The sequence below is a fragment of the Coturnix japonica genome, chromosome 3 (genome assembly GCF_001577835.2).
Source record: "Coturnix japonica isolate 7356 chromosome 3, Coturnix japonica 2.1, whole genome shotgun sequence".
Lineage (NCBI taxonomy): Eukaryota > Metazoa > Chordata > Aves > Galliformes > Phasianidae > Coturnix > Coturnix japonica.
The window spans coordinates 36,424,084-36,444,486 of NC_029518.1; the positions used below are offsets into that span (position 1 = coordinate 36,424,084).

The 20,403-nt window shown below is 37.7% G+C and overlaps 1 protein-coding gene across 2 annotated transcripts in view; it reads right to left on the minus strand.

The window, feature by feature from the left end:
- Positions 1-1,427: 1,427 nt before the first annotated feature.
- The window catches only part of TTC13 (tetratricopeptide repeat domain 13), a 31,865-nt gene continuing 12,889 nt past the window's right edge, over positions 1,428-20,403 (minus strand). Inside the window, exons 11-23 of one of the 2 annotated variants that reach the window (XM_015857927.2) lie at positions 19,943-20,117; positions 19,374-19,530; positions 17,724-17,854; positions 17,277-17,409; positions 16,363-16,455; positions 12,918-13,001; positions 11,543-11,627; positions 9,145-9,251; positions 7,808-7,943; positions 7,036-7,115; positions 6,231-6,309; positions 5,084-5,163; positions 1,428-1,578 (exon numbers count right to left, since the gene is read on the minus strand). In XM_015857927.2, coding sequence (XP_015713413.1) covers positions 1,455-1,578; positions 5,084-5,163; positions 6,231-6,309; positions 7,036-7,115; positions 7,808-7,943; positions 9,145-9,251; positions 11,543-11,627; positions 12,918-13,001; positions 16,363-16,455; positions 17,277-17,409; positions 17,724-17,854; positions 19,374-19,530; positions 19,943-20,117 — 1,464 coding nt within the window. In that variant the 3' untranslated portion in view covers positions 1,428-1,454. Of the gene's footprint in view, positions 1,579-5,083; positions 5,164-6,230; positions 6,310-7,035; positions 7,116-7,807; positions 7,944-9,144; positions 9,255-11,542; positions 11,628-12,917; positions 13,002-16,362; positions 16,456-17,276; positions 17,410-17,723; positions 17,855-19,373; positions 19,531-19,942; positions 20,118-20,403 lie in introns of both variants that reach the window. The other variant, XM_015857926.2, reaches the window with a different exon arrangement.

Below are 20,403 nucleotides of genomic sequence, written 5' to 3' on the forward strand. Positions count from 1 at the left end.
TCCTCGTAGAGGAGAGGAATGAAGCCAGAATATCACCTGCCATCCGAGTGCCCACACCCCGCCGGCCTCTTCCACAACATTAGGAGTGGTTTCTGACAACTACAGCTCCCGAGTTTATAAGCCTGAACAGGAGAGCAGCGCTAAACCAGCATCTTAAAAAACATCCATTACCCAACTGCAGCGACCTTCTGAAAGCTGCTGCCAGCACGACGAGCTTGCAGCAAGAGCACGGTTCTCTGCAACCTCAGTTCTCTAGTACTGTAATTACAAGGCAGATCTTGTGTTGCGTTTGCCTGAAGCTAAATTGGTTTGGTCTTTTATCCTTTCTAGTTGCACAAGCCCTTATAAGATCTTCACACTCTATTCTCAAATGTCACAAATATTAGGAGATCAATAGGTTTTAATTACTTGGTCTATTTTTTCCCCTCAACACTTTCTCTAACGTGAACAGATAAAGGGCTGGGCCTACAGTACGTTAGCAGCTCCCACTTAAGAGCTCAAATGAGATGGCTGGACCAGCTGTCTGATGACACAGAAGGGGATGGAAAACGATAATTACATTTCTCCACATCTCTAGTTCTTAAGAGGTAATTACAGCTCTCCCAGTCACCACATGCCAGTCCAGTTATATAATCCTGCTCTGTTTGTTAAACTTGTTTGAGAGCATTGTTTGACTCAAGCTCACTTTCTTAGTCACACATACTGCCCAGAGAACCACCCCTTTAGAACACATCTACACACACACGCAGGTGCAACAGGCACCATACCCACACCAGACAGTGCTCCTCCAGTGCTGTCAACCTGCTGGGATCCTTTGCCAAACACTACCACCAATGGAAAGGAAAACTCACGTACTGTTGTGTTTCTGACATTTACTCACCGAGAAGCTAACCCTGAATACGTCATTTGTTTGGTTTTATTTCCAGATTATCTTCTCACGATCACTGCTCTTTTAAGCTGACATCTGTTCCTTCCCTGGATTACATTACATGAAGTGTCTGTGTATTTACCAATTACTTGCACATGTGTATGGCTTGAAGTTTTCCATTCAGAAGGCAGAAGCTTTGGAAAAAGAATAAATGGAAGTTGCATCATGGGATTTTCAATGCATTTTAAAAACAGTGTTTGGTTTTTTTAAGTAAAATCTTAACCTGCAAAATATCCAGAACATAACTGAGATGGGAATTCCTTACTGCTCTTCATTTTAGCTCCTGAACAGCTGTATTCCCTGTTAGGGTATATCAGAATACAAGAAGTTAACTGTTCTACCTGTTCTTTCTTTCCCTTTTAATTCTACTGGTCACAAAGATTTCTTTTTGCAGTGATAATTACTCAAATAAGTTCACATCCTCTATTAACCAGAAAAAACCATAAGTAATAACCCAGTTTGACCATATTTTCCCTTTTAAAAATAAATTAAGAAGCAATAAGTTTTGGCTTTTTATTTGTATAAATTACACCACCACAGCGGTTTTTTTTAGACAATGGGAAGAGTCTGTATTTAGTACTTCAATCATGGTTCTCAGGGTTGGAAAAGTCTCCGATACTGATGGTAGGCTCTTGTAAGAAGGTGAAATACTGAAAGAAAAAAAAAAAGGCAATTATTCATTTATTCTAAGTTAGGCATTATTTACCCGGAAGCTAACACGTTGGCTTACATTTCTATTCATCCACTTCAACAAATGTGAGATTTGAAGTTAAGAACGTGTTTCCAACCCTCTCAGCTGAAATTATCAGTGAGATCCCATAGCAAACCAGATCAGGGAACTGATCCATTTTAAACTGTGGTTATTCGTAACTGAAGCTGTTTTGTAGCACAGGTTTTCCTGTCTCAATTGAGAGATGAGTGAGGAATGAGCCAGAGAGAAGAAAATGCTCAAAGCTGGCTTTGCTTGATGCTAAGAAAAATATCGGCAGAACGACCACTTAAAGAACATGAAGTAATAACGTGAAGGTAATTAACCTGAGTAGCTAATTTGTCTGTGGTATAGAAATAATAGTGCATAAGGTAAGGAAGTCTTGAGGACTTTAAACTAGAATATTCTGCTTTAAATTCTGCCATTTTGAAAGGTCCTTTTATTTAGCGATTACTTTCATCCTATTTAGTGAGAGCAGCTCCTGATGTGAGGAGAAGGTAGAGCTGGTGGTGGTCAGCAGGCTCTCAATTTGGTTGGGATAGCATTAGCTGACTGTGCTCCAAAAGATCACAGAATCACAGAATGACCCGGGTTGGAAGGGACCTCAAGGATCATGTAGTTCCAACCCCCCTGCCTGGCAGGGCCACCAAACATACACATTTACTAGATCAGGTTGCCCAGGGCCCCGTCCAACCTGGCCTTGAACACCTCCAAGGACGGGGCATCCACAACCTCCCTGGGCAGCCTGTTCCAGGGCCTAACCACTCTCCTAGTGAAGAAACGTGGGATTTAAAAAGAGGTTGAATACATAAATTAGGAAATTCACAGGAATAATAATAATAAAAAAAGTGGGAGCCACAAACATTTGGTATTTCTAAGACAACCAAGTCACAATATTTGCACAGACTACTTTCAGCAAAAATCCACAACTGTTAAAGAAGCACCAACTGCGACTTGCTACACTCATTTAAAAACATCACTTCTTGATGAAGGCTGAATTTGACTGCATTTATATGTAGAATTTCAAACCGAGAACCGCAGATGAAGCTAAATAACATTAAGCAGTATGAGATATTTAGCACTAACAGAGCTGTGGAGTTCTATAGCTTCTCATGATCACACAGTAGTACAGGAGATCTGTGATCCAACATCCCGCTCAGAGCAAGGTCAACTGCAAAGACAGTGTGAGCTGCCTGGGGCTCTATCCTGTCAGGTCTTGAAAATCTCCAAGGATGGAGACTGCACAGCCTCTCTGGGCAGCCTGCACCACTACTTGATTACCTTCAGGGTGAAAAGATTATGCTCAGTCTGAACTTTGTTTCAACCCATATATGTTCCTTTTTATCCTCCTACCAAGCACTGCTCAGCTATTATAAACCTCATAGGTATCAGAAAGCTGCTGATAGGTCAAAGCCTTCTCTTCTCTGAGCTGAACAAGATCAATTCACTGCTGCTAAGATATGTGCTCTAGTGCCTTGCCATCTTGGTGGCCCTCTACTGAATTTGCTCCAGTTAATCATTGCCTTTACTGTACTAGCAGCCCTGAAGTTGGACACAGTCCTAGGTGTGATTTAAAGTACTGAACAGAATAATTATCATCTCTCTCAGTCTATGGGCTACACTCCTTCAACACAGCCCAAGATGCTACTGGCCTTCCCTGTCTACAAACACTTACAGGACCGTTTCCACCAAGCTGCTCTCCAGCCTGTACCACTGCATGGGATTCTTCTTTCCCAGGGACAGGGCATTGCGTTTGCCTTTGATGATGTTTATAAGGCTCCTGCTGGCCTCTTCCTGCAGCTTATCTACATCCTCCATATCCAGCCCTGTCCTCAAGTGCGTCAGCTGGACACCAAACTGGGAAGACATCTCCTAACCCCACAAGCAAGAACTCCATTCACTCCATTGCCTCTTCCAGGTCTGTCCCAAGACCTGTGGGGCATTTGTTACTAGGTTACATGCAAAGCCCGACTCATTAACTGCTCTTTAAATCTGACCATCCAAATTGCATTTTACCCACCTAGTACAGTAATCCAGATCATTATAAGCTGTTGCAGCAGTTTAACCCAACAAGTGTCTAAGCAACATGCAGCAGTTTGCTCATTTGCTCACTTCCCTCTCTTCCCAGTGGGATGGAGGAGAAAAAAACCTCATGACTTAAATCTATTCACTGAGATCAAGAAAAGGAAAATAGTTATGACCACACACACACACACACACACACACATATATATATATATATATGAATGCATATAAGAAGGAATTGCACAAGTAATTGCTCATCATCCCTTGACCAATGCTCAGATAGCCCCCAAGCAGCAGGAAAGAGTGAGATGAACTCCCATTCCCTTCAAAAATCTTTCCTGTCCTAATTCTGTTCTCTCCCAGCTCCTTAAGCCCTTTGCTGAGAATAGCCTTGGCTCTGTACAACACTGCTTATCAGAAATTAAAAACATCAGTGTTTTATCAACATTGTTTTTCTCCTACAAGCAAAACAGAGTATCATATCAAACACACTGAAGAAAACAGTTCAGTCCCAGCTGAAACTAAGACAGCTATCTTAGTACAAAAATACTGTGGGAGACAGTATCAAATACATTGCTGAAGTCAAAATAAACAACATCAATTGTGCTCTTCCCATCCACAAGCGTAGCAGTTCTATCACAGAAAGCATCAGGTTCATCGCCCTGTCTTGGAATAGGAAACAGTCTAGGAAACAGGTCCTAGGAAATAGCAGTATGGACTTTGACATATCCTGAAGTGCTCTGCTACAGGAATCATAGAATTATCCAGGTTGGAAAAGACCTTGAAGATCATCAAGTTCAACCACAGCCCAACCATAGTACCCTAACTCTAACAACCCTCTGCTAAATCATATCCCTGAGCACCACATCCAAACGGCTCTTAAACACAACCAGGGATAGCGATTCAACAACCTCCCTGGGGAGCCTATTCCAGTACTTAACTACCCTTTCTGTAAAGAAGTGTTTCCTAACATCCAACCTAAAAAGGAAAAGACTTCATGACTGACATAGCAACCAAAGCATGGCTGACAAGCCTCTAGTTTCCCTGGATGGTCCTTCAGACCTTTTGAAGTCAGGTTTCCTTTCCTTTGGTCACCACAAACATCCTGTGATCCATACAAACTCCCAGAGATTACAGACTAAGGACTTTGGTCATTTCTCTCAGCACCATTAAAACACCTTGACCCTGACCTGAAGGATACTAAAACTGTTTTGCTGTTGGGTTGGTTGTTTGTTTTTGTCTCTGACCCCTTTTTAAGATTTTGTTAAGGGAATAATCACTAAGGCACAAGACAAATGCAACCATCTTGAAAAATGACAAGAAATTAAAATGAATGGGCTTAAAGTTGACCTACAAAGTTCCTCTTATTTTATTTCTCTGCCCTCATCCTCCTTCTCTACCATCTGAACAAAAAGATTTACCTTTTCAGATTCATCCAGCTCCTGGCTATTTTGCTAAAAGCTTCAGATCCTGGTGCTGTCATTGCTTCAAAATCAACAAGCTGAAAATGCAATAAAATGTAAAAGATCTTAAGAAATGGGAAGAGTTTCAAGTTCTCTAGTTCCAGGAAGTTCATCCTTGAATATTCTTAATAGATAAATTCAACTTTAAAACATGTACCCTTCTTTTTGTGACTAAATTCACTTTACTTACTATCTCTTGACAATATATCTGTGCTATTGAGTCAGTGCCAGAAAATACTGGTTTTAGCTCTTCATTACAGCATCCAATTAAACAATAATACCAGGGTATTTCTCATTTCCACATACTGTATTCCACAAAATACTGTGTCATAGGAAAGGCAAATTTATTCTGGACATCCTAGATGTTCTGCATTATCTTTTCCACAGTGAGTTTTCAGACAAGTTTAACTATACGTAGCCAAGAACTATAGGAAACTTCATATTTACAGCTAATAATATGTTTTCAGTAAAACAATGTTCAGAACACATTGGTTCATCAATACCGAAATATTTAACTTGAAACTTGTGGTTTAGTGAACTTTGGCTGAATTCGAAGAAGAGCTCTGAAAGAATGTTACCTCTATTGCTGGTGGGACAGGAGTGAGCTTATTAACTAATCTGCACAAACCAGCTTCTCTCTTTCACCACCAAACAATTTGGAAGTAAATACGCATACCAGGCACTAAAGCTGTCTGCAGGTTTGAGCATTCCACCACCACAAATAACATGTAGCTGTAGCTACTGACAGATCTGCCAGGAAACAACAGGACTCCTAATAACTGGGCATCTTTGTCTTCAGAGCAGGCTGATAATGCATGAAAAGAATCTTTATTTTTAATATAAGCACTTGTAAGCTGGAAAAGGCAATGCAGAACCAAAGAATTGCTTCCGTTAGAAAAGCGTGATTACTATGGGACACAGTCTGCTGCAATTTGACTAACCAGAAGCACTGCATGCATTATATCTAAGTCTTATTTGCTCTCTCAGGCTGGAAGACACCACAGTAAGCAGCTCCCTCTTCTCCAGCACACAAATGTACAACTTCAGTTCATTCTCACAGCTCCTTCCTCAAACTGACACCCATCCCCAAGGCCTTGATACTTACCTTTCCTTTAGGGATTTTTCCTGATATTTCCTTTCCACTTGCCATTAGAGCTCCCATGATCACCGAATACGCTATCACACTAAAACAAACAAATGATTAATTTTTTCACTCAGAAAATTAAAGGCTCATTATAGACGCAAAAGTCTCTTGATTATATATTTACTACTAAAATTAGTTTACTAATAAACTTAAAACTTCTGGAAAGACATTAACAGTAGTCTTAGATGTACACAAGTTGGCATTAAATTAGAATTTCAGTTGCAGAGATCTGTGAAATCTGATAGTTTATGCCAGGGTTTCATTTGGTAATTCTAACAGCTGCAAAAACAACCCCACTAACATAAAATAATATTTGCAGTGTGCTTTCATATAAGTTACACCAAAGTGTACCTCATCTAAAATATGTCTTTCAGTGAAGCTTTTTGAGTCAAATTAGAGCAGTACAACATAAAACAGATTAGGAACCCAAATGTTGAAACTTAAAATAACACTTTTCAATTCATGAACTAAAGGCCATAAATACAGACTACTCATCTTTTTCAATATAAGTGCGGCCATGAATAGTTATCATCAGCAATTACAAACTAGCTTTTAAAACAGTATCAAATCAATGCCCATCATAAAATGAGGCAGCATAAGATGAAGAACTATGCAGGACAGACAGCTTAACTCACAGATTTCCAATTCTTTTAGATAGTGAAAAAACTGTAGCTAAGATACCATACACACTGACATTTTATAGAGCGTATTCAAGAAATATGATAAACGTATGGTAAAGACAGATATGATAAAGACAATCACTAACCTTGATCCTCTTGAAAGTGGCATTAAATTATAGAAGTAATAAACTAATGACAGGATCAAGTTGCACACAGCATCGGCTTCCTAAGCAAAGGCAAAAAAATCAAGATGGCTTAATATCCAGATGTTACCATATACATAAACATGCTGGAAAATCTTACAGCACTTGTTTTAAGAGTAACCATTTTAAATATGAAAAATATCAAGCTGAATTTCAATTGTATATAAAAGTATGATGCAATTATGCATTTTATATTTAGGCTACACAGTTCATCTATGCCGTGTTAAAGGATGAAAAGTGCAAAGCATAGACTCAAGTAGAGTCAGGCTCTTACTGCAACAGAAATAAATATCAATACATGAGAAAAAAGCACTAAAATTGTGTTCATGTTACTACTCATCTTGCATCCAGTCACTATTAACTAAATCTCAGTGTGATCTTAAGCAGTGCTTATCAGTGAAATGATGACCACAAACTCACGCAAACAAAGAAAGGAGAAAAAAACATGTAGCACTACTATAGCAGAGCACATTCTGATATCAAGAGCTTGTCTAGACTCTACAATTACTGCAGCAAAGCAGAGCAAATTTCATTAGCAGATGGAATTACGGCAACTTCTTATATTATTTGACGTAACTAGGTTTAAACAAGCAGTCGGTTTTATTACTCAGGATCTCTGTCAGAAAGCATTAAGGCACTGACTGCTAAAAACAAGGTATAAAGACATAATGGAATTTTGTCAAGGAACTCACAGTTGTCACGAAAACAGGCTTACCCCCAGCTCTGCAGAAAGAATTAAGATTTTTCCTTTAGCTGTTAGATCCTTATAAAGCGCATCTATTTCTGCATGATAAAGCTGCGTTCTTTCTTCTGTTGTCTGAGTTTCAACTGAAAATAATATGTTTCCAACTCTATCAAGAAGATTAAGCAGAAAAGGAGATAATTATTTTTTTCCACATATTCAGGCTAAGTAACAAATGCACAGCAGTTAAATATCACATGATCAATATTTTCCCATTTCTTTTTTCTTTAAGCAGGAGATTATGTGGATTACCTTCACTTTACTAAAGGAAACAAAAAAACCCCACTTGAATTTAAAAACACATTGTCATGCTGCAAGTATCATATATAAGACTGCAATCTAATTTAAAAGTATCTTTTCAGCTTTGGGAATGTAAAATATAGTTAACATTTAAATTCATCAAATCTGAATTGCTTTGGAATAAAAGCGTAATTACAAACTATGGGTCACAAACCATTAACATGGAACAAATTCTGCATAGAGTAAAATGCTGTATCCCTTTACTAACACCAAAATATTTTTTCTGAAACAGCAAAGACTGCATACAGGCATATGATTTAGGATGTAGGATTAAAAACCAGTAGGTGTGTTAACACTTCAAAAGAGAAGTTCAGAATCCGTGCCCCACATTAGAAGCACATACACTTTGCAGAAATTCCCAAGCACAGAATTTAAAAGCCCATAATAAACCAGTAAACCAAAAGGTAAGAACTTCAGTCAACTTTAGTCAAACTTTGGCACCTAGAGGGGGTTTCTGGTTTGTCATAACTAGACTCAGAGTAATACTCTTTATAAAGAGCTGGAATCCCTAAGGTTAGAAACTTGCTACTCCACTCAATGAGCAGCCCAAAGTCCCATCTGAGCTCAAACTGATAACTGCAGATACAAGATCTACAAACATCTCCAAGAATACACAAAATTAAAAGGCCAAAATCCAAATAGGAGAAATTTTTCCATTCTCTTTTCAGCTTCCTTACAGAGTAAGGCTTATAACATAAAGGGTATTTTGTTATGGATAAAGACCAAGACTTTCCCTCCTGGTGTTTTAAACTGAAGAGTATTGAAGACTCCATTTATATGCTGTCTGTTAGAGAATAATCCCAACAAGATGATCTCCAGAAATAGTATCCATAACCCCTCTCTGTTAGGGAACATGACAGGAAACAGAAGCGCTGAAATAAACAAGTGGTGGCAAAAATGTCACCGGAGAAAAAACAAAAACCACTTTATACAATGGCATTTGAGAAGATTAATTGCCAATACTTCATCATTACTTAATGCATGTAAGCCCCTGAAAATAACAAACATACTTATCTCCTGTTATTGTAATTGTGAATCCATCATATTCTTTCCCTTGATCCTTGAGGCTGGGGACTTTTGTGTTCACAGTAAACCCATCTCTTGTCTTACTATTAAACTGCTTTCAAAAGGAAAAGAAATTTATCATAGAGTGAATGCAAAGAGACTGTCTGCTTCTATTGTTCTCAAACACCTGAAAGTGGAGCAGACGTGAAAGTGAACAAGCTGGGTGAACAGTACAAAGGGTTCATTAACAACAGTTAATGACATTAATTCATTCATTTTTTCCTTCTTAACTAATGGAAGCCCGAAGTACTGAATCAGGCATATTACCATTCAAATTTAACTATATAGCACATACAGTTGTATCATCTATGAAAAACAAATGCGTACAGTAGTTTCAATAGCTCTGAATTTTCCCCACGTTGCATGTTGACAGCAATCATTTAGTGTAACGATGTAAAAGCTAAAGCAGAAATCTGAGAGTCTGCTTGCTATGTTTATACCAAGAAGCAGATGCATTAGCTTGAGGCATGGATTCCAGAATACAGCTCATAGTAACAACTTCTTAACTGTGATTCAATTTCAATTAGTGCTTATCCTCAACAGAAGGAAAAATGTATAAGAGCTTCAGAATTTCACAAAGCTGCATGATCTAGCTGTAATACCATAGCTGGGTTGTATAAATCATGCAAAACTCTATTTAAGTAAAGCCAAAAGCACAGCTTTTGACACACAACATTCCCCAGCTATCCCAATAACCAAACTGTGTCAGTATTAGCAGCCATTCCCTATACACAGGCCCTAATAGTGACTATTGTGCAGTAACACTGAATTAATTACTAAGACAAATTATTTACTTTAAAATAGAACTTATGATCTGGGATGTTATGTTTAAAAGAGCATCGACATTTATTCTAAAGAAACAAATCTAAAAGCCTCTAATGAGAAACAGCATTCTGCTCAGTTACAATTCAGAATAGGATACAGTTGAGTTAAACCAGACAAAACGTACAGGTTACGAAAACCAGGAAAAATACTTGCTGCCAGTTCTAAGAAACTTGTATTTTGAGCTAAGCCAAATATAGTTCACTATGTTTATTCATAATTTTCTTCATTGTCTTGGAGTAACCTGTACTTTTAACTCCACTAATAGCAATTTTCTTTTCTGGTCTGTGATCCTACAGTAGCCATAAGAGGCATACTATGGGGCTCTGCTTGCGTGTTCATTTGTCAGTAGGGATGGCTTAGGCTGCCTCTGCACCCCAACATCTATCATCTCTTCATTGTTTTAATTCAGGTTCAGCTGGTATTCTCAAAGTTTCCTTTTCAAAGACCAAGAACAAGACAAGAGTATAAAAAAGAATTTCCAAAACAATGACATGACATTCATATTTGTAATGCCTATTAAAAACATCCCGTAGAAAAACTCAGAGCTTGAGCCATGTAGCTTCTGTAAAGTTACTTATAGAGCACCAGCAAGTATGTGCTACTGCAAGCAAACTCAAAACCACACAGTGCATCAGCAGCAGCAAGGTAAATGCATCATACAATTGCGGTTCTATGGCAATCAGTCAGCTTTGCTTAGAGATAACTTGGTATCTATGATCTATTCATGAAACCACAGCGCAGACATACCGACAAGGAAGTTATGAGTTTGCCTCCATTTAGAATGGCTACTCCTTACCAATTTTTGTTTGATTCTAAATGAAGCCTTGTTCAATACTTATATATTGGTTATGCTAGATTAATTTGGGGTAAAACCTCTGACTGAAGCCTAGCTTAAGCCTCACTGTTTGAGATAAGAGTACATAACACATTTACTATGTTTCATTATCCACAGCTGTTATACAGGGACCACCACTAGCAAGTAGAAAAACTGCATATTTTAACAGCTCCTTATTCCAGAGTACTAGAATGCAAAGAACAATTTCAGGTTGGTGATCAGTCAGCTACGGGCAGCCACTCCCCTGTGTTCCCTTCTGCCAGCCTCCACCACGTGCTGACCTACATGAATGATGCTAACACAAGAAGAGCTTGCATTCTTCTTCTCCTTCACACACACTTTCAATTATTTTCTTCATACTGTACACACACACTGTGAGCCCATTACAGGAGATCTGACCACAAACCTCTCTGACTGATAGAGCTGGCTTCAAAGAATTATATTCAGCATTTTGTTTTCCTGTAGTTACCACAACTAGACCAAGCCTTTCAAATATACACCACACATCTGTATTTACCAAAGGGAAGGTCACACTCTCCATATATAGATTTGAAATAACTTGAGTTAGTGTTTCGAGTTCTTCATTTTAAATTTACATGATGGTCATACTCTGGTGATCTTGATGTATCCCAGAATAAACTGTATTATTTTCAGTGTATTTTGAAGTGTTTTCTTCAAGTTACCTTCATTATTGGAAGAAGATCTTCTACTTTATGTACTTTTTCCAAAGCTTCTCGAACCTCCGTTAGCCCTTTTGGATTATTAGCACTAGAAAAAGAAATAACTAAATATAAAATTGCAATAGCTGAACACTTATAACAAATCCACCTCTTTAATCTAATTAGCTAACCAATGCTTAGCCGCATGAGTTAGTGAAAACAATTCATTTTCTGAAAGAGTTCCTTCCTACTTGGCCACGCACTCATTTATTCAGCACCCTTTCTAAAAAACAAAACCTCTCCATCCCAGATCTACTCTTTTTCTTTTTTCCCAACTTCAGAATTTAACAACATACTTCAGATTTATCTTATTCATTTGCTGTTGGTCACTCTGAAGCGTGGAACTGTTTGCATGACTGTGTGGGCAAAGGGATTGTTCAGTGTGTTCCAACTCTGAAACGTATCCAACAGCTTCAAGACTTCTCTGCACTTTCATTTTCAATATTTACATAGCAAAATTAAACTGAACAACAAAACTCCGTATTCAACAAAAATTATCAGGTCAAAGAAAAAATGAGAGGACTTGGGAGTTTCTTAATTTTTAAATTTATCAGAACACTGTCACCACAAATGAGCTATGGGTTGGGAAGATATTTTACTTATTAGAAAGTGATCAAATTTTGCAACAGATAACAGTAACGATTTTAGAATCCTTAGTCCCATCTTCTGTTTGAGATTCTGCGCTTAAGCAGAAGATGGTTGCAAAGCCTACAACCCATCTGCGTAACAAGTAGTAAAGATTCCCTGTTTCCCTCAAAACTACTTGCCAAACACCAGTTTCATATAAAAATACTATCCATAACTTCTATAATCCCTTCTTCTTTAATCTTCTTTTCTATAATAAGGTGGGATTTATCACTCTACTGTTCAACCAATTATTCACAGTAGTTAAAGAAATTGCATCCTGTTCTACCTGGAGGGAACAAGACACCTTCACGAAGTCACTTTTAGAAAGAATTGAGACCTACTCAAATACCAAAACAGCAGGTACAAATTCAACAGAATTTTTTAATAATAAGCATATCATAATGACAATAATTTTCCTGTTAGTTTAAGTGGCAAATAATAGGATTTGCACTTCCATTCAGAAATACAACTGAGAAAACTATAAGACAGTAGAATTAAGAAATTATCATAGAATGACAAGGTTGGAAAGGACCTACAAGATCATCTAGTCCAGCAATCCCCCCATTACCACTGCTATCACAAACCACTAAACCACCTCTTTCAGACTTTCTGAAATTAGGTACTACGTAAATTTCAAATCAGTATCACCAAAGGAGTGAAGCAGCAGGTGTGGGGAGAGGGAAGATAGTAAGTAAATAAATCAGTAATTTACCCATGATAAACAAGGATCCTATCTTTGATAAAATGAAGAATTTTCTCAAAGTACTCCAAGTACCGCATGTTAATCACCTGTCCCCTATAAAACAAAACAGAGTTTCAAGTCCTATTTTCCAGACCAGCGTTCCAGAATAAGACATAAACATTACTCATTTAAAGTTTGACAGAGTTTTATCCACAGATACTTTTAGATCAAAGAAAAAGAGGTGTCTCTGAAGTAGCCAACTGTCCATTGCCTATTTTGAACGCAGATTCTAAGATGAACCTACAAAAACTCACATATCATTGGAACTGTTCTCACATAAACTGTATTTCACAGGTATTTTCTTATTTTCTGCATATCCGTTACCTATATGATAATCATTGATTCTTAAAAAGATACACTAACTCTCAGACTTTTAGACAAGTAGAAATTGAAGAACCAAGAGAGTAACTATTAATCCGCATACTGACTTTGAGAGCCAACAACTCCACAGTTTACATATTTGCCAAGATATGAGGCTGATACACTCTGACAGTCCACATACAGTTTTCTTTATTCATCTGAACCTCTACATATCAAATTAATTCTACTTTGTCTCCTAAGTTAGGGCCTTCTAACTACTGAAGGAAGAGAACAAAATAAACTCATTTTCCCCCACAGAACACTATGGAAAAAATATAAATAAAAACTTGGTAAAACCCTGCTAGGATACTAACCACTCTGAGAGGAAAAATTACATACCATTATTGCATTTGTAGGAGTCCTTCCTCTTCTCCCAGTCTACAAAACAAGATTTTATAAAGCAAATGTTATCGCTCTCTGAGGAAGCAAGACCACTGTCAATCACAGGAAGGTGAATCACAGGAAGGTGTATACACTTGGCTTTTATTCACTCTAAGTTATTTTGTCAGCTTAACTTTCTAATGTCTCACTCCATCCCACACTTCAGTAGGTCTACTCTCATAGCAATAGCAGAATCACTCTTTAAAAACTGAATGGAATTAGAGCACATACATATCTGCACAAAGTAAAGGGAGGGAGGGAGGGAGGGAAGGAAAGAAAAGAGGAAGGACAAAGATAAGTTTCCGTACATTATTTGCCCTTGTTGTACGTCCCATCATTTTCCATTTGTTTTTAAATTATCTGTACAACAGGCAGAAGCACGTCAGAATGAGGAACTGGATTTTCCCTCAGTGGCATCTTAGAAAACACATCCAAATCAGACCTGTCTGTAAAGCTATCTAAAAGCAGTAGAAGACTTTTACTGGGTGGTCAGACACTATTTTGGTTATTCCCACTTTCTCCTTGTTTGATGAGCACTACCATCAAAAGATTCAATAGTAACAGTGTTCCAGAGAACGTCTTGATTATTTTGTAAACACACAGAGTATACCACTAATGTTTAGTTGATCCCAAACCCTTGTTTTGCCCATGGAAATAGCTCAAGCTTTTAGAAACATCTTCTCTAATGTAAATCACAGTTACCAAGTTTCACTATTTGCCAGAGGAGAAATAAGCCATAGTCCTACTTGAGTACAGACCCACAAATTAGTAAGGACAGCCAATACAGCTGAATCTCAAGACTGTTCTTGGTTTTCACATATCCATGCTCTAAGAATTCAGAATAATTTTCAAATCATAAGCTTAATATAAAGCAATGATCCTGAAAAACAGTTGAAAGACCATAGAATGATCTCACTTATCAACAAAAAGTAATAGTTCTGTAGCCCACTAGTAACTTCAATTAGCAGCTATTTTTCTGTTAAATAGGCCTGCAGGATCTCCTTGTGTTACTTTATAATGCACTACATTTTTGTTTAGATACTATAAAGAACTTAAGCGTGTTCCAGAAGTTTGCGGTTTTGTTTCAAATCTATAGTTCCTTCCAAAAAAAAGCCCCAAAAGAGTAACTTGCAGAGAATCACCCATTTGTTATTAAAACATATGATAAAAATGGTGATGAGGTCTCCAAAAGTCAAGGCTGATTGAAACCCATGAGACTAAAGTTTGATCAGCTGCGGGCCTTCCACTGTGAGTGCTCACAAGGCTTATTTCTATTTTCTGCAGCATCACCAAAACAACCAGACCAGTGAATTGTGAGTTTTGTCTTTCTCTCAGCAGAGAACACCAGCAATTAAAGTACTTTGGCCAGTGAAAAACAGAGTCACTAACAGACATCCTGTACAGGGATGTACTTCTACAGATTAAATGTTCAGTATCATTTCAGAAGAGTAACCAACTGTTGTTGTGTGAATGCCTTTGTCTTCTGGAAGTTCAGACCACAGAGGAATTAGGCTCTTCTCCAATTTAAGATAAAAACAGATAGAAACAGATGCTTGTCTCAAAGAACAGCTTGTTGTAATTTTGGCTGGATCTTAGGTGTGCAGAAAGAAGAATGCAGCAACTGCAAAGACGGGCAGTTTGGAACCCAAATGTAACACTTGATTTGAAGGAAGCCTAAGCGTGACAAGTCCAAAAGTCAGCAGATTCTTAGAGAAAACACTGATTTTCACATGGAATTTAAAACTACGTTGTAACTGCTCCTTAAAACAAAGGACAGCCTAGTAGAATTGTAGGAAGAATGGGAAGAAATTACCATCAGCTTCTGTTTGTGAACCCTAACCCTGTGATTCTGTGAACATCAGAATATCACTGCTTTTCTCGAGAAGGCTTTACTTCCCCTGTCCTTTCCCAGATGCTTTCTCAAAAAGGAAGAAACAGATATAAAAACAGAATGACAGATCAAGGATTCAATGTTTCCGATAGTAGGGGAGAAGTAAAGATGATATCTAACTAATGTATTTACTTACAAACACCCTCTGCTCCTGTGATTGACAGTGATGTTGCCACACCACTTAATGTGTGGTAGTGCTGTCTTGACTGCAATGTTGAGTCTTGCAGCATGGGAGAAGATGGAACGTACAACAGTGGTTGAATCCTAAATTTTACCTTGGTTTGAAAGTACACCTATTACTCTCATCAGGTTACTTACTTTTTCCACCTATGTTTTAATCTGACATCCTCTGATACTAAACAAATACTATTTTGTTCTTCTATAAGTCAGGAACAACGGTAACAGAACTGCTTTGTTTCATAATCACTGCTACTGTCTTCAAGAAGCAATGTGTGTAACAATTAAAACTGTGATGAACTCTACCTTAAATATAAATCTTAGATCATTTGGAAATTAAAAACAGCATGTAAAAATATGCATCTTTCAGATACCACTGAAAGATGGTATCCCTTATCCCTTGAAATCTGGGAGAAAGAGGAAATGTGAGGGAAAACCAGGAGTGCGCACAAAAAACACATGATCCCTTAGAAAATAGAAAATAAATACTGAGGCAAAACAGTAAGGACATGTGCATTGATTCTTATAGCATACTGCTTCACAGTTTCACAACCAGTAAATTTCAGTTCTTCGGTGCGTGTGGAGAAATTTTGTAAAATCTCATACCTGATTAAATTAATGTGGTTATTGAAACCTCTGCTAAGGCTTCGTGCAGGCATTTGGTCCAACCAAAGCACAGGCTGGTCAGGGTCTGCTATCCTACAAAGACAAAAGACGTTATTATTGGCACACATTTCACTCCATGTAATATTTCCAACATAATTTTATTCTTACATGAAATAATTTCAGCAAAAGCTAGAAATAAGTGGTCACAAAGAAGGGAAACATACCTAGGATGCTCCTAAGAATATTATTGAGCATTTCACGTAGCTATGGCTCACACAAAATAAGGGCTACAAAGCTTTACATACATGATATGAATAACTTCCAAATAGTTGGCCAGTGATCTAACAACATTATAATGAACAGCTCTATTGGTAGTAAATCAGTGCCAAAAAAAACTGCACTATGTACTTCTTTACAAACAGAAAAATTGGTTGAAATGAGAGGAAAGATATTCTTCTGATGAATGTTTTATGCACTGGGAGAAGTGAAAGAAAAGCAAGCTGGGAGACATGTTAAGAGAGTCCCAAATCCAAATTTTTCAGATGAATCTGATTATATAAATGTGTGGATTAAGAACTGATCCAATCCATGTTTGTAAGACATCTACTGTTTACATTACAAACTTCAAACAAAAAACCAAACCAAGCAAACACCCCTCAAGCCCCAGAATGCCTCAGTCTAATTTCTTTGTTTAGATGATGTATTGTTACAAAGCCCTTTAAGGAATGTACTGAACTTTTCAGACTGGATGAGGATATTCACAAAGATACAATCAAGTACATAGGCTAACATCCATCTGTTTCTAGCAAAGAAAGAATAATTGTTCTACCTGTTCTGATTTCAGCCCCTTGGTTAACTGAAGCATGCACCACTGTTAAACTTAAGGCTTGTTTTCTCTCTTCTTTTACCATTACCTTCGCCACTTCACAGCAATATCAAACATATCCCTCCATTGCATCAGTCTTGTTTTCCCATTCATCCGAACTTTTGAGTTTGCCCATGTTCTCTGCACAGCTTGCATTACCTCTAAAGTAGCCAACCCCATTGCTGGGAGATGGGAGGAAAGAAAGACAGACAACAACAGAAGTAGAAAATCAATTAGAACCAGATGCTTATTTTCATACAGACAATAAAACTGAATTAAGGAAGAGATGCATATAGAGACAAAACTGTCAACATCAATCAGAATGGGGATTTGATTTCCAACCAAACTGTTGATACCATTATTCTCATTTTAAAACTATTTAATTATTTCAAATGCATAGAGCTTAAGATAAATTTACAGACAGCAAAGGCATGGCAGTAAATTGTAACTACACTAACTTTTTATCGTTCAATTTTATAGAGCTTTTCCAGTATACCTCTGTGTATTCTTTTATTTGGAAGAAATCCTGGTGTCTCATACTGCATCATGGAACCCAGATGATCAGCTACACATATGAGTTCTTGCACATCAGTCCTATAGCTTTCAAAACTCTGAAACAATACATCTCTTACAGAAGAGAAAAACATACATCAGACATAATTTGGCAACATAAATCCTGGAAGTTATAAAACACAATTTGTTTGTATGGTAATCAATATAGCTAGTGTGGGAAATACTCAAAAGCTTTACAAAGAACCCCCATTTCTCCTCACCATCACCAAACATACACACAATACGGCAGTTATGCTCCATATCTGAAGTCAAATCCTGGCCCTACTCAACCTATTATTGTCAAAAGCTATATTGCCTTCAGACCCTCTCATATTAAGTGGCGCTGAGTTAACTGACAACACACCATCCTTCAGTGTTACATACACCCTGAGGTGCCTCAACACTAAATAAGGAAAGAATACATACAGAAACTGAAAGCCTTATTACAGAATCACAGAATTACCCGGGTTGGAAGGGACCTCAAGGATCATGTAGTTCCAACCCCCTGCCTGGCAGGGCCACCAAACATACACATTTACTAGATCAGGTTGCCCAGGGCCCCGTCCAACCTGGTCTTGAACACCTCCAAGGACGGGGCATCCACAACCTCACTGGGCAGCCTGTTCCAGGACCTAACCACCCTTCTAGTAAAGAACTTTCCCCTAACATCCAACCTAAATCTTCCCTCCTTCAACTTAAAACCATTTCCCCTAGTCCTGCTATTATCAGCCCTTTCGAAGAGTTTACTCCCCTCCTGGGTGTAAGTTCCCTTCAGCTATTGATAGGGTGCAATGAGGTCACCTCGCAACCTTCTCTTCTCCAGGCTGAACAAACCCAACTCCCTCAGCCTGTCCTCATAGGGGAGGTGCTCCAGCCCCCTGATCATCTTTGTGGCCCTCCTCTTTATTCTCATTATTCTATGACTTCTCTCAATTCTGTAAAATACAAGTTTTGTATATGGAACAGAACCACACCCAAGCCAAACACTTAACTCAGCATTATGCACTGACAGAAGGAATATATGAGAATACATCTAGAAATGCATTTACAGCAGGTAATTACTACCCTTATTTAGGTACGTGTTTCTAAAGACAAACCTAAAACATCTACTTTGTTGACTTTGTTTGAGATCACGCTTTAAGATACTGCTTATGTAAATTATTCTAGAGAATGCTTTTTCCCAGTGAAACTCAACTGTTACTAAAAATTTACTTAATGCCTGTGAAATTACACCCATAACAAAATAAAAGCACATAGGAAGAAACTATGGCAAGGGTGCTACATAATACTGTACTGAGGATCTCAAACTTATCAATGTCTTAACATTATTTGCAAAGAAAACAAAATAGAATTTTAAATAATTAAAGGTGTATAAAGTAAAACAATATTACTTGATTATGTTTAGATCAACTTGCAAAAACCTATCTTAAGTTTCATTCTTTCTTTCTTATGAAATAGATCAACTCCAATCCCAGAGATCTTGGAAAGGACTTACACACAGAAAAGGCAGGTCTAAGTGTCTCAGAATTACATTTGCAGAAGTCAAGATTTTAAAAAACATTGGAGCAGGCTTAAAGAAATAAAAAATACTCACTTTATATGTGGCTGTAACCCTGGTTGTTCTTCATAATTTTCTATGAGAAAAGGAAGATTTTTGGCCCAGTGGTCCTTGAAGCTTCCAGGGAGATCTATATCAATATTATACTCTGTAAGAGGGGTATCCAAGTGTGCATGCAAGTATCTAGAATACTCTGGAGGAGAGAAATGAAATTAAAACCCAGTTGTGCATCAGTTTACTTCTGTAGTTATACGAAGCCACAGATTATATATTTGTCAGTCACCCAATACAATTTTAATAAGATGTTGCTTTTAGATAATAAAATTTTGCTATTAGCTCATTTCCAAGACAGAAATACATCTACTTCAGCAAAGTATTTACCAGTACACAGAAAAACACATCTGACTTACGGTGCTGGCTTTTGACCATATGATCTATTGCTAAGTCTGTAGATGTTTGGATGACATACTCTACAGCATTCATTAGAATACAAAAAGGTTTCTTTAAAATGGCCATAGCCATAAGCATGTGTGCACTTTCAGAGAAAAAAAAAAGAAAAAAAGAACATAACTAAATTAAACTAACAAACCAAAATTTCCACTCACCTCGGAGATATTTCACTTTGAGATACTCTGGGCTAGCCTTCTGGCCCGGCAGTGGGTCATTTAACATAACTTTAGTCTGAGCTTTAATGCCTTCATAAAACTGCCCCATTGCAACATGGCTGAGTCCTTTCATATACTGACATACTTCATTGTATGGTTCTAGCTGTAGACACCTCTAAGAGATTAAAGGAACAAAGCACCCTTAGATCAAGAACGAGAGAATGAGTATCTTCAAACATGCTAACTTGTTTGGTCAGACCTTCACTAATGAAAAGATCTGCTGATTATTAAGTTCCATATTACATCAAAATTTTCTTTCATCAGATCCTTAAGAAAGGAAATTACTTTAAGCTTCACTAAAGCAAACAAAAGAAATTGCCAATGTAAATGCACTTTCTATCTCACGTCTGTTGTCATGAAAGTAGATGAAGTTTGCACTAATGGTAACAGTTTCACTAGTT